Source organism: Tauraco erythrolophus, chromosome 3 (assembly GCF_009769465.1).
Source record: "Tauraco erythrolophus isolate bTauEry1 chromosome 3, bTauEry1.pri, whole genome shotgun sequence".
In the NCBI taxonomy this organism is placed as follows: domain Eukaryota; kingdom Metazoa; phylum Chordata; class Aves; order Musophagiformes; family Musophagidae; genus Tauraco; species Tauraco erythrolophus.
Window position 1 is genome coordinate 82,161,541 of NC_141467.1, and position 15,359 is coordinate 82,176,899.

The following is a 15,359-nucleotide window of genomic DNA, read 5'->3' on the forward strand; positions in this document are numbered from 1 at the left end:
AAGAGGATTTTCTCAGGTGCGTTTACTAATCACCATCATCCTGTTCGGTGGGGAGATGTGAGGCCAACCCTGAATATGGCTGAAACCCCTGTCCCCGGGGAGGAGAAAACCAGAGGTCACGCCCCCGACACGTGTTTTTGACAGATGGCAGGAAGAGTTTCTGCCTGACATTACTGCGCCAAAATTATCTCTTGGTCCACAGCATCTGAGCGCTCCAGGCAGCACCGGGGCACCGCACGCTGGATGGTGATGCATGGGAAGATACTGCTCCTGCCTGGAAGAAATCAGCTCTCTGAGGAAGAAACCCTGGGAGTGAGGAGTGAGCACTGGTCAGGTTCAGTCTGCAGTGCATCGACAAACACATACCCTATAACAAAAACCACGTTGTTCCAGAGGTTCAGTGTGTTCTTGAAATGTTTAATACTGCCATTACCTATTAATAGGAAATAAATAGTGTGGTTGGCAAGGTATGCTTGGGAGGGCCAAAGGCTGGGAACCGAGTCAGATGCTGTTCCATCTAAGCACATCAAGCCTGGCTTCTCCAGATGTCAAGGGCTGGTGTTTGTTGTTCATTCACACAGAGGGTAGGGGTGGCAACTGGGAGGTGGATGCAAAGCCTTGGAGAGCCGCACACCCTGAGCACCTGCCCTGGGAAGGTGAGAACATCTTTGGTGTAAGGTCAGGGCAAGAGGGGAAGATCTAAGACACATCTCAGCTGCACGGTAAGTGAACACTACAGAGAGGGTGGCTATCGTGTGCATTGAGATCTCGGAAGCACTCAGCAGGCTGAAGAAGCTCAGATGACCATCTCTATGGTGAGACCCAGAGTCCCCAGCCTCAGCACATGGTGATGTGGGCATGAAGGAGCCCAGGAGGTCCCACGGGCTGGGCTGGCACAGAGGAGCTATTCTGTGTTGACTATTGCTGAGAGAGTTTCACCTTGCGAATTCAGATCCTGATCTAAAGGCAGTGATATCTCTTACAGTTTTTCATTTTTCCGGTCTTTTCACGTGGTTCACTACAACCCGAGCTCTTTTTTGCCTTGTTTATTGTGCATTAGTCAACATTTTACACGACAGCGTAATCCCAACTATACATATTAAAATAACACTTATGACCTGTGGGAGCAATGAGGAAATCAAATGTGTGCCTTGCAAGAAGCCCCTCACATTTGGCCTTTCCAGACTTGTTAGGATATGGAGAGTATATCTGAAAAGGTTTCTACCTTATCCTGTAAACAACTTATCCCTGAAACAACTTCTCAGTATGATGATCTGGAAGGAACAGCAGCAAAAGCTAGGCTGGAATAAGGAGTGCTGCTAACTGAGACACCCATGATAGGGAGGGACAGTTTCTGCAAGGGACAAGGAGATTGACTTTGCATCCGACTGATTGTTAGTTCTAGTGCTCTGAACGACAGAGACGCCTAACAGCTTCTGCAACTCCTCAACAATGCTCACGATATCTAGTGTCACTGCTTTCCATGCCAGTTTACAAACCCTGCTACTCTTTCTCTCTGTGCGCTTAAAATGCAGCTGTTCTTCTCACCTTCCCCAGCCTGCAAAATGGCACTGGGGCTTTGAGACTCAAATGGAGCTCTCCCTTCTTGTCTACCACCACTGTGAAGAAAGCTGCTGCAGGCAATGTTTTGCCCTCAGTTACACTTAGGAAATGCCTCATGGTCCTCCTGGGAGTGGTTTGTTCATCTTCTACATGGGGCATGGCAGAGAGCTCTGTTGCTTAAGAAAGAGAAGAGTTATTCTACTCCTGCAGCTGCATGTTCATGCTGAAGGTATTTAAAAGTGTATTTTGTCAGTGCCTCTGACTGAGCACGCGGCAGACAGATCTGCTTAGCTGGAAGGTGCCATTGCTGGACTAAGCTCTATCTCGGAGCACATTGCACCACGAGCCTGACATATCTGTTTTGTATCTTATCTGCCTGCTGCACAGTCAGTGGAAAACTCCGCGCGCAGCTCCGAGCGTGGCTCGGCTGTCTGACGCTTGCAGAGTTTCTCCACGTTTCTAAGCAGAAGTTCTGCCCACGGCACCAAGGAAACCGACTTCCCCCACTTTAAGACTCTCCTACGTGAGATCCCACTCAGTAAGATACAGAGCAGAGAACGCATCCAAACACTTGGGCAAAGGGTGAGTGAAATACTCCTCTCTAGTGGTCTTGCACTAGTTACCTGCCACTGCACTCCTGTGCCAAGGACCGCCTTGCCAGGAAAAAGAAGGAGCACCGTGAGAAAGACAAAAGGGGGTGCTGGTGTAATGGGGTGTCCAGGAGGCCTCGTCCGGTCCTCCCCACCACTTGTTTCACTTGGCGCTTGTTCGCTAGGCTTCAAAAGGAAACTCTCTTGCAGGATGCCTCCTTTATCCTGACCATGCTGCATTGCTATCATGTTTCATCTTCACCAGTGTTGCTAAAAAAATACAAGAGAGGCTTTTAAAAGAAGGGAGACAGCTGAGCTCAGTGTGTTCGTTCTGAGGAAGGAGATTCCCTCCCCCCCACCACGTGTCCCCAGGGACCTGCCAGTTGCCACCGTGTTCCCAGGTTCACATGTATGGCCACGGCCACGTTCTCATCTCAGCTTAGTCTGTGGATTAGGGCTCAACATCAAGTTACCAGAGTTCACCAAGTTTCCATGAGTCAGCTGAGTTGAGGTTCTGCCCATGCGTGTGCTTCCAGCCCACCGCCAACACAAGGTAATGCGACTTAGTCTGGTCTGCAGTGAAAGAAAATTAAGCTAAGCCGCATTATTGCACGTTTGCCATCAGTGAAGAGAGCACATGCTGAGAGTCCTGGGGCTCAAACCCCAGGGGCAGTTATTAAACCATGGGGACTCGGTCATGTGTGACCGCTTTTTGTGCTGGTGTGCGATACTTCTGCACATAGACCTCGTCCAGCTACAGAAGTTACACACTGCTGACTCGCTGGTTTAAGCAGCAGTGTCTAGAAAATGTGGAGGTCATGCTTTATAACAGAGAACAACAAAGGACAAAGTGCCTCAACAATGAGATAAAATCCTACAGCTCCTAGGAACAGCAAGAGGAACGGCACAGCTCCGTGTACCTCAGGAACATCCACTGCTGTGAACTCACAGGGCTTCAAACAAAGTTGAAACATACATCTTTCTTCAGTCTCCCTTGAACCAGAAGTGTTCACAGAAGCACATGCATGCTGGTTTCATGAGGGCTGTGTTCCCCTTTCCCTTCCCAAAGCACCCTAAACCAGAGACAGGCTGCTGCAGATCACACAAGCCACTGTTCTCACTTCACATCTTCTGGCCCAGAGTTTGGCAAGCTGACTGGGAATGCCGGATAAATGGGACTGTCATTTTCCATGGATTCAGTCTATACGCGAGGTGTGCTCACTCATTCACCGGGACAACGCGTGAGTGAAGGTCACCTCTTTCACAAGCAGCTGATACTGCAGAACGCATCTACAAAATTAAGAGGTGACGTGAGATAGTATGTGCTGCCTGCCATCCTTCTTGGGTGGAAACACAGCTAATTGATCACTTGAAGGTGTCTCACTTGCTGGGCTCTTTCATACAGTCATTTTGTCTTCAAAAGGTTTATGAAGGCAGTTATGATTGCCGGTGCGAATGCCAGCAAAGCAGAAAATTCCAACGCGAGGCGCAGCACACCACTGCTGTCCTGCCGAGCTGAGGCCTGCCGATGCTCCTATTGCAACTCCAGCTATGAGTCGCTTTTAAAGGACATGCAGAGGCAGAGAAACAAAGGGATAGTTAATAATTTAAAACAATACCAATCATCAGTGGTAGTTGGGTAAGAGAGTAACCTTAGTTCACTCTGTAAATGTTTATACAATAGTCTTATCTCCAGCTACATCCTCTGCAGCTGTGGGCTAATCCTTATTCTTCTAGATTTTGTGAACTGTGGGAAGAATTACATCTCTGCTGGCCTGGGGTCATATCGAAGGTTGTGTTTTCAAACACGTGTTGTACATTATCAACACATGAAACAAGCCTGGCCCCAAAGCCCCAAAACTGCTGAGCAAAACCAGAGAGATTAGGTTCTGGGCCAGGAATATCTTATAGAACTAAAAAGGAATGGAACGCAGTTGCTTAAATAAAAGGCAATGTTTTAAAATTTCAGTTACATGCAACTGCTTTCACAACATTAAGAAGATGGAACGATAGAAGGTATCCAAGTTCACCTTCAGCTAGTGCCAGCTTCTGTAGATCTGGGCAGCTTTGGGTGGAGGTGCCTGCACTGAGGTTCCTCCAGCATTGCCTGGTCCTGCCCACATAGCGGAGGTGACGGAGCACCCCGGGAGTGACTGACGCAGTGAGACCAGTCGCTGCTGTCTGACAGAGCAGGTGTTGACTAGTACATGTCCGCTGACCTCCCTGCAGCAAGCCCCAGCAGCCTGGCCAGGCTTGTCCTGCTGAAAAAGAACCCTCAAAGCACTGAAGAGGGAATGTGGCTTTCAGAACACATGAGGTGATGGATACAGGAGAGGGCCAGAACCTCTTCAGGTAAAGTAGAAAATTATCCTGAAGAAGGTAGGTTCTCCTTTGAAAGGTTAGATTTGTGCACAGGATGTCTAATGAAGATGAAGGAGAAATAAATACAGAACATTTCCATGTGCTAGGTATTCAGATCTGTTTGTGTCTGTGGTTGGACCTCTTTCACTTTCTCACTTTCTCCCCACACCTCTGCTCGGTATTTTCATTAATATAACGGGAATATATCATCAACTGGATTTCTGTGATCATTTGAGAGACAGGCGTGTGCCTGAAGAGATTTATTGAGTGTAATTAGCCACTCATAATAATTTTAGTATGACTGATTAGCAATGGGTTTTTTTTAATTTTTAGTTTTAATTTTAATTTTTATTTTTTTTTATTTTAATATGTTCTGCACTTCACATCTGGCAAAACAAATGGTATGGAAATTAAGTCTAAGATTTTTTCTCTCTGTTATTGTACATGCTAGCTAGTGCTCAACAAAAAATTATTCTTACTCAGCTACTTTTTCATTACTTCTAATTAGTACTTAGCTAATCATCATCTCCAAAGTAGACTTATTTTACTTAACTTATTTTAAATTAAGGCTGCTGGGGATTAGCATCTACAAGGTCACTTGACAAAATGCCAACCTTGCCTGTCAGACAAAGGTTACTCTAACGAGCTCACGAATTCCCGACGCTGTGCGCTGCCTACATGGTACCTCTCCAACAGGATCACAGAGCAGACTTTAGCTAATGACAGATTAATGCCAATTTAGTCAGCATAATGCCTCCTGTCACTAAAGCTTTTCCGTTGCTGCAGCGCTTGTAAAGTCCCTAAGACATCCCACGTACGTGTACTAGCTTTGCATACGGCAACTTTGACCAAAGGATAAAGTTTTGCAGCAGCAAATTTCAGAACTCCTGCATCTAGGCGAAAACATAAACATTCAACATTTCTCTCAAGAGCTGATCTTTTTTTTGTTTTAATTTTTATATATATAAATATACCATAAAGCGTACCATTTTCTCGTTTCAGTACAGATTTTTTGAACTTTACTAAAATAAATGAAATATAAATGCTACAATTTTATGTTTAAAACAAGTTTTGATGACAGCCTTCCCCTAAGAGCAGGCCCAGAAACTCCGTAAGCCATGTGGAGAGAGACAAAAACACCTCCAAAACTTCATACTATGCAAGAGCATTCCAAACAGCAGACGTGCCTCAGCTGGAGCTGCTTGCAGGTGTCCGTGAGTTCCTCACATGAATGCCCACTCTCCTTAGTAGCAACTGCTTTATTACTAACCTGAAAATTTCACATTCAACATGTATTTCCCTTAAATTCATTGTCAAGACCCAGTTTTCCGTATCTGTATCTGCCTTTGCTGATCCCAGACGGCAAGAGGTATCATCAGTTGTGGATTTGGGGATCAGGATTGCAAATTGCTGAATTTTCAGATAAAGCCATGTGATATCAACCACTGTAAACCTAGTAAGAAACGTTGACCTTTGTTTTTTCCCTTCTCCTTCACAACCTGGAAAATGTTCACAGCATTGAAACTAGGAGGCGTAGGAGCAGGGGTGCGTATGATACACCCCGCACATGTTTTGGACTTTCGTACTTCTTCCCGATCCTGTCTTTGACCTCAACTGGTGCCTCCTGGACAGGAGAGGAGGTTCCAGGTGAATCCTACCCCTCCCATCGCAACCCCTTTGGTTCAACCTCTACTACACTTTCAGGTTCTGTGGGTGAATACTCAGCTACTAAAGCAGCAATCTAAACCCTGTCAGCGTGTCTTGCTGCCAAGGGTTTTGTTGTTGGTTTACTCCTTCTCAACACGTGCTTTCCAAAACAGACATGTTAAAACAACAACAACAACAAAAAAAACCCAAAATGAAATCTTTAAAACAATGATAACACCACAATATCTGTTTAAAACAGTACTGCCCGTGCTCTGGACAAATTGTTAAGAGCAATTCAGCATTCTTATAATTAATCCACAACAAAAGAAGCTATAAGATGCCACAAATGAAGGCAAAATTGGCCATACAGAGGCAACACTACCATGAATGTTGTTTGGCAAGGAAAAAAAAAAAGCAGATACATAATTCATCCAAAGAACGGGTTCAGAACTGCCCGGCGCTGCTGGGATCACACTGCAGGAGACGGACTATGGATGGATCGCTCTTGGCGCCTCGGATGAACTCTTCCAGAGAGAGCTTTCCTAGAAAAGAGACATGTTTGCTTAGTGCATGTGGTGAGTGGCAGCACACCTGCCAAGTCTCTGGACAAGCATAGCGGAAGGAAGGACATAGCGGAAGGAAGGATGTCCCAGGACAATCCCTGGGAAAGCAACCCTGCAAGGCAAAGCCCTTCCTTGCTTGCACCCTGCTGGCTGTGGATGGTGGTGGCTTTGCCTGGGTAGGTGAAGGAGAAGTGGTGGGTTTGAGGGGTCACCCCGTGTGGGCAGGATATCCCAGCCACCCAGCACGGGGCAGAGGCGGCCACCCTGGAGTCTGGAGGGTGCCTACCGTCACGGTTGGTGTCCATCTGGCGGAAGATCTTCTCTGTCCTCTTCTCTGGTGTTGACTCATCTTCTGGCATCTTCATTACAGAAGAAACCATCTTATAGATTGCCTATGTGATATGACAGGGGCAAAGATCTGGTAAGAAACACATTATCTTAATGCAGGGTTACGATTATCTCCTGGTGACAGAAATGGGCAGAAAATATCCCAAGAACATCAGCTGGGACCTGCTCTCTGGATGCTGAAGGGAGTCGGGTGGCACCAGTACATGCAGCTGCCCTCTTCAGTAGGACACTTGTTTATGAAATACCATGTTTCCTTATTTAGCCATGGTCAAACACAATCTGAGTTTGGACCGAGGTTACATTTTTCCGTATTAAAACAGTATTTGAATGGACTTATCACTTGCACAGCACATTAGGCACTGGAAGCTCCCAGCCTGAGGGAACGGGAAGACCATCAAAGTCTTGTCCCATGCTGTGTGTCTCCGTGCTTAGGCCACCCAGGCACCGTCCTCACCACTCCTGTCCTTTCACCCTGCATTTACTTCCCCCCATCTCCTTTTTCTGCCTCCTCTGTCAGCATCCTGCCCTCAGGGAGGGCAGTGACTCACTCCTTTGCTGTGTCTCACAGATAATGAAGACTTGACCAGCAAGGAGGTGACCTTTTCCTTGGGGGTTGGCATGCCTACACAGCAAAAAACCCCATTCACAATTTGTTCCACAGAGGGCAGCTGTTCTGGACCCACACGGCACTGGTGCCACCCATAGCTATTCTCTGCACAGATAAATCCATTAGTCACGTATGGTACTGGCCACCCCTAAAAGAGAGATAATTTTAAAACAAGGATGAGTAGCTGTCTCTGAACTGGCTATCCAAACGTTGTCTGCAAACGAGAGCATGTAGTACCAGTAAACAAGTGTTTTTTGTGTTAGATATATTTATGGAGCTGCACAGCTGGGCAAACAGCCAGGCTGCAGGGTGGTGGCCTCAGGGGACTGTCCCAGACATTTGGAAAGGTGGCACATCCCAGCCCAAGGTAGCATTGGCCTGGTCTGACCAGCTCCTTCTGCCTCCCGTTGCAGCTTGTTGGTTGCAGGCTGATGGGCACTGCCCTGGGCAGTCACTTCACCCTCCAGCTCTGGACTGTAGATGTGGACCACATTCTTCCATAGATTCATATTCTTGTTTCCCCCTCACTATGGTGTCCACAGAGGTCAGTTGATAACTTGATGCAGACATGATTATAGTTATGTGTTCTTCACTTCCTCCTGATCTGGGAGGGGAGGTCCTTGGCACAAGCCCAAGATTGCTCATGGGACCTCCCCTCTCCCCTTTTTCCATTCATGGAGGCACTCTGCCTAGCACGCTCCATCATCTGACCTAGAGTACCCAAGGGACGTGACAGCACAGATTCACCAGCTGGAGGATGCCTCTAAGCAGCAGAGACATTTCATGCTCAGACTAGGGAGCACCCGCTTCCTCAAATGTCTTGCTGACTTCTCCTCTGTCGGCGGCTCACCTTTCACATCTCCTGGACTTTAAATAGCTTAAAGAGTTACATCTGAGAAAGGCATTTGTCTGTTTAATTAATTATCCATCGCTTATTCTGTGCGCAGTCAAACATCTGCTCCCTCAGTTATGTCACCAACACCGTAGTCGTGGATTTCCTGCTCTGCCCTCTGCTAAGTCAGTAGTGCTGGCTGTGGACCAGAGTAGAGTAAGAGAGGAGAACATTTCAGCCTGAACAGCTGCTGGCTGAATGGAAAATTGGTGGGCACCCTTTCAATCGTCATCATTGTCTTCATGATTTGCACTGCAGGAATGCCCAAGAGCTCCTAAGAGTATTGAGCAGAGCCTCAGTACAGGCAGGGATGCTGTCCACGCAACCGTGATCACCTGAGAACCAGTAGAACAGAAGAAGGGATGAACATGCAAGCACATGAATGTAGGGACGAGGGAGCGGGGAGGAGGGAACAGGGGAAGAACAAAAAGGAGAGAGTGGACAGCAAGAATTTACACCTTCCTCATCCTCATCAGCATGCAAGACTTGCAGGGGTCAGAGCAGAGATCAGGCGTATAAATCTGCCAATGTTTAAGCATCTTAAGCTGTCTGGCTTTTGTCTGGGGTAGGAAGAGAGGTGGAGAGGTCATTCTCTCACTCTGGGTGAGAGGACGGCAAAGCAGAGAATTCGTATTGAAAGTGTGGGAGCAATGCCCTGGACCAGGAGTGCAGGCGTGTTTACTCGGATCAAAGTACCCATAGTAAGAATATGCAGATTTTTAGGACAAAAAAAAAAAAGCACTTCAAGATGACTTCATCCTACAGGGTCCTTTTCACAGAGGCATGTGAAGGGAATAACAGATGAGATATTCTAGGAAAGCCAGATGGGAATAGCATAGTAAGCGTTCTTTTCATGCTGAAAATGGTTACTCTGGACAAATTCTTACGTCCTTACTCAGAAGTTGAGGGGGAAGTTTTCCCAAAGTAAAAGCCAGCTAAAGTTGATTAAGAATCTTGAGACTTGCCCCACATTAATTCAGCGCAGCTACACAGAGCTCTTTATTGCATGTTTGAAAGAGGGAGCTTTCAAAGGAAGCTGGCTTCATGCGATGATTTCGTGGAGCTGGGCTGCACTAACCCTGGGCTGTAACCTGGGACTGAAAGGCTGCAGGGGCACGTCAAGGATGACTCCTTGGCCTTGCAGCACTTGGGCCAAAAGCCATGGGTGGCACCCAGCAGGAGGAGGTTTGAAGGGGATTTTCTATCAGCAGCCACCTGAGCCAGAGTAGCCTTGGCAGGAGGAATTCTGCCAGGAGGGCTCCTTACAGCTCCCTGGCACCCCTGAATGCCACCAAGAAATTGTGCCTCCGGAGCTCTGCGTGCATCACTGGAGCAAGCACAGACTCCAGCTTCATCTAACAGGCTGGTTCCCTGCTCAGCTCTCCCCTTTGATTTTCCACTTGCATGTGGATGAGCGGCAGTGGGTGATCTAGGGCAAATCTCGCCCCTTAGCGCAGTGGTTTTGCTCCCAGTTGCTGGCTGCTGCTGCTGCACTCAGGCCATAGACCTTGGTGGGGGCTGCACTTTCCTGCCGTACTTGGCAAAGCATCAAAGAGCTCCTTACGGTGATGGCAGCAATGACAGCATGAATTTTCAGTCAATCCTTTTTACTCTCTGTTGAAACAAATTTTGACAGCTAAAAGTCTCATGAAGTGAATAATCGGCCTGAAAAAAATCGCTTTCCTCTCAATCTCATGGAGATGTTTGACACTGTCTGTACTGAGCTGTATCAGCTTCTGCTCCTTCCCGTATCAGCTTCTGTTTCTTCCTGGCTTACAAATAAGCTAGCCCAGCAAGTGAGACGTGTGTGCTTTGTTTGTATTAAACTGAAAGTGTTACTCTCGTCTCTCAGCTCAATATTCTCAAATGGTGAAAAAATGTACCCTTAGGACAAGGTTTCCATCTCTTATTTGAGCTCTTATTTTAAGAGACTCTCACCAAATATGTCCCATTTCAGCAAGGGGAACAAACTCAAATCTTCCAGCTGGTTTGCAGCTATTTTTGAGCGGGCTGGGCTATTTAGATTATAGGTAAACATATGGGAGACATGAAAAACATTTCTAGAGCAGGAGCATCTGTGAGGATCTGTGGCCAGGTCTGTCGAGAGGGCAGGCTGTGAAGCATCTTCCCCCAGTACTCTGCAGATGTGCTAAGCCTGGTATGCAAAAAATTATCTTGTGGACCTTCATTCATTAGGCTCTGCAATCGTCAACCCGCCACTAAAGTCCTTCAGGTTATGTGATCCTCCAAACTGTGCAGACAGCTCCATGTGGATGGCTGACATGTGCCTCCAGGCAGAGTTTTGGAGATTTGTCCAGGGGAAGTCCATGGCCAGGCATGGTGAGCCCGTGACCAGCAGAGCTTAGAGGAATGTGAGTGCTTTGCCCTCCAGCCTGTTGCTTTGCAGAGAAAACACACGGCTTCACAAAGCTGGTTGTGGACCATTCAGGCTCATCCCCTCGGCAGCTGGCTGGTTACTTGTGCTCCTGTGGGACACGAGCCATCTTAAGCAGCAGCTCTACTGATCCAGTGCTGCTGCTGCTGCCACTGTTACCACAAGCACCTTCTTGCAATGCTGAGCAAGAGTGCAAAGCCTGTGTGGCCTGCAGCGCTGTCGCCTTGGGCCAGAGCACGAGAAAGGAAACGCAAGTAACCGTCAGCGTAACAGTGAAAATCGATACAGAGAGAGGACTTCCAAAGCGCAAAGAAAAGCAGACTGAGAAAGAAGAAAAGCACGCCCTGCCCCTATGGTATTTAAGATACAGTAATCCGGCCGTAACAGCGGCAGTATTTTTCTGTGAAACTTTTAGGTTGATGGTGTTGCTTTTAGCGTTCATTTTGATGTATTGTCTCATGCAAAAATCTTGATGAAAACATAATAAATCCTGCTATATCAATATGCAAACGTATGCTAGATAAGGGACTTGTAATAGGTCCCTCTGAGACATATATCAGAGATAGACAGAGTTCTGTTTTTCACTATCAGAAAGACTGTGATGGCTGAGGGCCCCCAGGAAGGCGTTTTAAACAGAATCTTGTCTTTTCATATTAAAAAATAATAATCTTTTGTAAATGAAAGTGATAGCTGGTCTTTTTTAGAAGTCTAATCACTCTACATCAAAGGAACCTCTCAATAAAACAAGAAAATGTGCTCATCTACTTCACTTTCACATATCAACTGAACATGCTTCCAAAGACTACGCAACAAATCCTGCCCCACCAGGAGATGCAACGGGTGACCAGGGCAACACAGGGAGATCACTGTGATCCTAAAAATCTGGAAAAAGAGAACAGGGTGAGATCGACAAGTGCATTGCCTGATGGGAAGCTCCGTCACAGAAAGGGCAACTTTCCTGATTGGAAAACTGCTGATAGCCCATAATACAGAAATGACTGTTGCTCAGGCTTATTAGCTGTTTACTTCTATCATTGCTTTTTGTGTGGTCCCTCAAAATGTGAGGTGAGAGTAAATGAGAGAAAGCATCACTCAGTTGAGTTTCAGGTGCAATCTGAAAGGAGGAGAGAGCCAAACCTCCCAAGAAGTGCATTTGGGAGGGCAGCAGTGCCAAGCCGAGGGCTGCACGCAATCAAATTGCTGCTCTGCATTGAATATACAAATTGACAAAATGTTGCCATGTGCTAATCCTTAAGCTGCAGCTTCATTCGATGGTGGCGTTGCAGTTGTAAAAGACAATGCTACAATTTGATACCAACGCGACTATGAAGAGGAGGCAGAGCATTTCCTCCTTTAAACATGCTGGTAAGTAGATCTGGGGTAACAGGAAAAAGCTCCCAGTTTTACTGGTCCTCGCTTGGCTTGCTACAGAGAGTCCAGCCACCCGTGTTCTCGTTAAATTTTACATGAACGCATTTGTGACCTTGTTCTCCCTGTTTGTAAACTTTCTGGTCTGGGGGCTTCGTGTCACCGTTCAGCATCAAGACCTTCCCAGGCTATTCGGCAGCAGCAAGGGCTCCTGCGGTCCCAGGGGCATCTCCTCCTCCTCCTCCTCCTGAGGAGCAGGGGCTTGCTCGGGTTTGGCTCCTCGTGTTTGTTTTGTTTTATTTTGTTAGTTCTTCTGGGATCCTCTCTGTTTTCTCATGAGCAGAAATACAGCTAGAAAAACAATAATTGACAGCCTGTTTGCCCTGCCTGGGGGGAGAGGAAGATTTGTAAGGAAGAGAGTATCTTCTAATGCAAATATTCCATGGAGTTTGTCATGGCACAGAGACAGGGAGGTCTCCATGTCTGAATGCAGTCCTGCTCTTTAACTAGCTCAAACGCAGGAAGATAAACCAGAATAAGTGGAAGGCGACACGACAACCCTATGTTTGCAGCTGAGCTTAGTCTCTGGTCTTGCTGAAGCAGTGCCAGTGCTGGTGTTAGCTGCTGGTCAGAGGATATGAGAAGATCCCTGCTAGAAAGATAAGGGCACCACGGATTAGGCTGGCCCTGTACATGCAGGCTGCCACCATAGCCTGTAATTTGCATGCATTCCTTTCCCTTGATTTCCAGCACAGATATAAGCCTGAATAATACAATATATAGTTAGCACTTCAAAATTTCCAGGGAAAGGAAAGATCTTGATAACAGGCCTTTTTTTGAACAGTGCTGCATTATACAGATTCAAGCTGTGTAAATACACTGCCATATAAAAAGTGTTTTAAAGCTCTCAGCAGAGTGATGTGCCTCAAGGGTAAAAACATGTTAGAGGACGCCAAAGTGAGGTGGGAATCCTACTAATGCCACAAGAAAACGCATCCAAAGAAGCTGTGTACGGAATCGTCATCTACCCAGATAAGGTTTATCTACACTGGCAAGTTAATATGAAGACAGCTAGTGTGACACTAAGTATGCAGACCTCGCTTTCTCAAAGGAGAACTTCCCACGCAGCATGTTGCTCAGGAAAAACTTGCAATGGATATCAAATGCTGTAGTTTGAGTTGTGACACGATCTTTGCCAAACGAAATAACATTTTATATTCAAGCAGTTATACAGAGAACCAAGAACATAAACCCCCCAACACTGCCAGAGTATTTAATTCAATGTCTCATTGCAACATTGCTTCATAATTTGCTTGGAAGGAGGGAGGCCAAGGGGTGGTTGTGAGCAGCACGTACCTGCACGATTTCCAGCATCTCTGACTTACTGATGTAGCCGTTCCCATCGAGGTCATACATGCTGAATGCCCACTTCAGCTTTTGCTCCAGTTTGCCTCGTGACGTTACACTCAAGGCTATGATGAATTCTCTGAAATCTATTGTTCCGTCTCCATTGGCATCAAAAGTGCGGAATACATGTTCCGCAAACTTAGAAGCGTCCCCATAAGGGAAAAAGTTCCCGTATATTTTTTTAAACTCCTCCATAGATAAATGTCCACTTGGACAGTCTCTCAAGAAGCCTTTGTACCACTCCTGGATCTCATGCTCTGTAAAGTCTGTACTTTCTAGCAAATCTTGCATGACTTCAGGGCGTAGTTTGCTGTTTTGCTTTCCCATATTGGTGTCAAAATATTACCTGCAGAGGAAAAACAAACACATATGAATTATTATTATTGATTATTAATTATGAATAACTATTAGCTTGGAGGCTGTAGAAGAGCAGTGTGCTAGATTCTGAGTTTTCTGAAGATATTTCACTCCTGGAAATCAATTGAAACTTCAGGCAGTGTCCACTAACACAAGCATACTCTGAAAAAATTAACAAGCCTAATCTACATGTTGACTGCATTGTCTTTTCACAGTTCGGAGGACTGTAAGTACATTGCATTTCTTGTCATCCTACTTTGCCTTTGAAATCACAATGTAAGCAATGGCTGTTGCAAGGTGTAGGTGACCAGTAGCTGTGTGCTGCAGCATGCCCTCCATTCTCATCACCCAACTGTCCCAGGGACCTTACCTGAATGAGACAGATAGATTTTTTGTACCTCTGGTGGAAACCAGGTTACTACAAAAGGCTGTTTTCACTTGGTCTTGCTCCAAAATGGGATCAAGGCGCATCTGCAGTGTGCACTGAAACCAGGAGCTCCAAAGTACTTCTAGATGTATCTTTACAATCAGAATCAAACAGAGCAACCTAGAATTTGCTTCTCTTGTTTGGCAAGGAACAATTTCCATTTCGTTCAAAATGGAGATAAAATCTGAAAAGATTGGATGGTGGATTCCTCTGCCTCAAACTATAACTACGCTTTTAAATTCTCCTTGCAGAGCTATTACTAAGTACTAGCAATCTGGGTGGTCACAGCTTGTTGAAAAAAACCTTTAAAAAAAAAGGAGAAAAAAAGCACACTCAAACATCAAAACTAGAAATTTCCCTTAAATTAACCATTAAGTAATATTATTTGATATAACTTCCATTAAATTATCTTAATTATATTTTATATAAGGCAAGTTGCTACTTATCACATTGTACAGCAGATTTACTAACAAATGATGCCTTTTTGGTTTTAAGTTTTGGAGCCTAAGTGTGTTGACTCCAAAAGGCAACATCGTTAGTTTTACTGGAAGCTTAGCATTACATCTGAATTGTGGGAAGCTATTCTCTATCGAAAGAAACCCGCTTGAGAATTTGTCATGTGAATGACAGTCACAATTAAAATACGATGTATGGATAACTTAGGTAGAATTGCAAATAATTTATACAAGACTTCCATATTGTGTAAGAACGGAGTCTCTGGGCCACAAAGATGGATTTATGAACATTATGAAATGTCTGGACTTACTAATAGACATTCAATAAAATGTCTTTTTAGATCAAGGTAACGCTTTTTTTTTTTTTCCCACAGTACCA

At 45.7% G+C, this 15,359-nt stretch overlaps 1 protein-coding gene across 1 annotated transcript; it reads right to left on the minus strand.

The window, feature by feature from the left end:
• Positions 1-6,605: 6,605 nt before the first annotated feature.
• NCALD (neurocalcin delta) lies at positions 6,606-14,068 on the minus strand. The gene is made up of 3 exons (XM_009992548.2): positions 13,691-14,068; positions 7,011-7,116; positions 6,606-6,703 (listed from the first exon to the last, which is right to left on the minus strand). Exons 1-3 carry the CDS (start codon positions 14,066-14,068, stop codon positions 6,606-6,608), a joined length of 582 nt encoding a protein of 193 aa, XP_009990850.1.
• Positions 14,069-15,359: the final 1,291 nt, after the last annotated feature.

Coding starts and splice junctions, on each gene's coding strand:
- NCALD (XM_009992548.2), bottom strand. CDS start 14,068: ATGGGAAAGCAAAACAGCAAACTACGCCCTGAAGTCATGCAAGATTTG. Junction 7,117..13,690: donor AGATGCTGGAAATCGTGCAG/GTACGTGCTGCT, acceptor CATATCACATAG/GCAATCTATAAGATGGTTTC. Junction 6,704..7,010: donor GATGGACACCAACCGTGACG/GTAGGCACCCTC, acceptor TCTCTTTTCTAG/GAAAGCTCTCTCTGGAAGAG.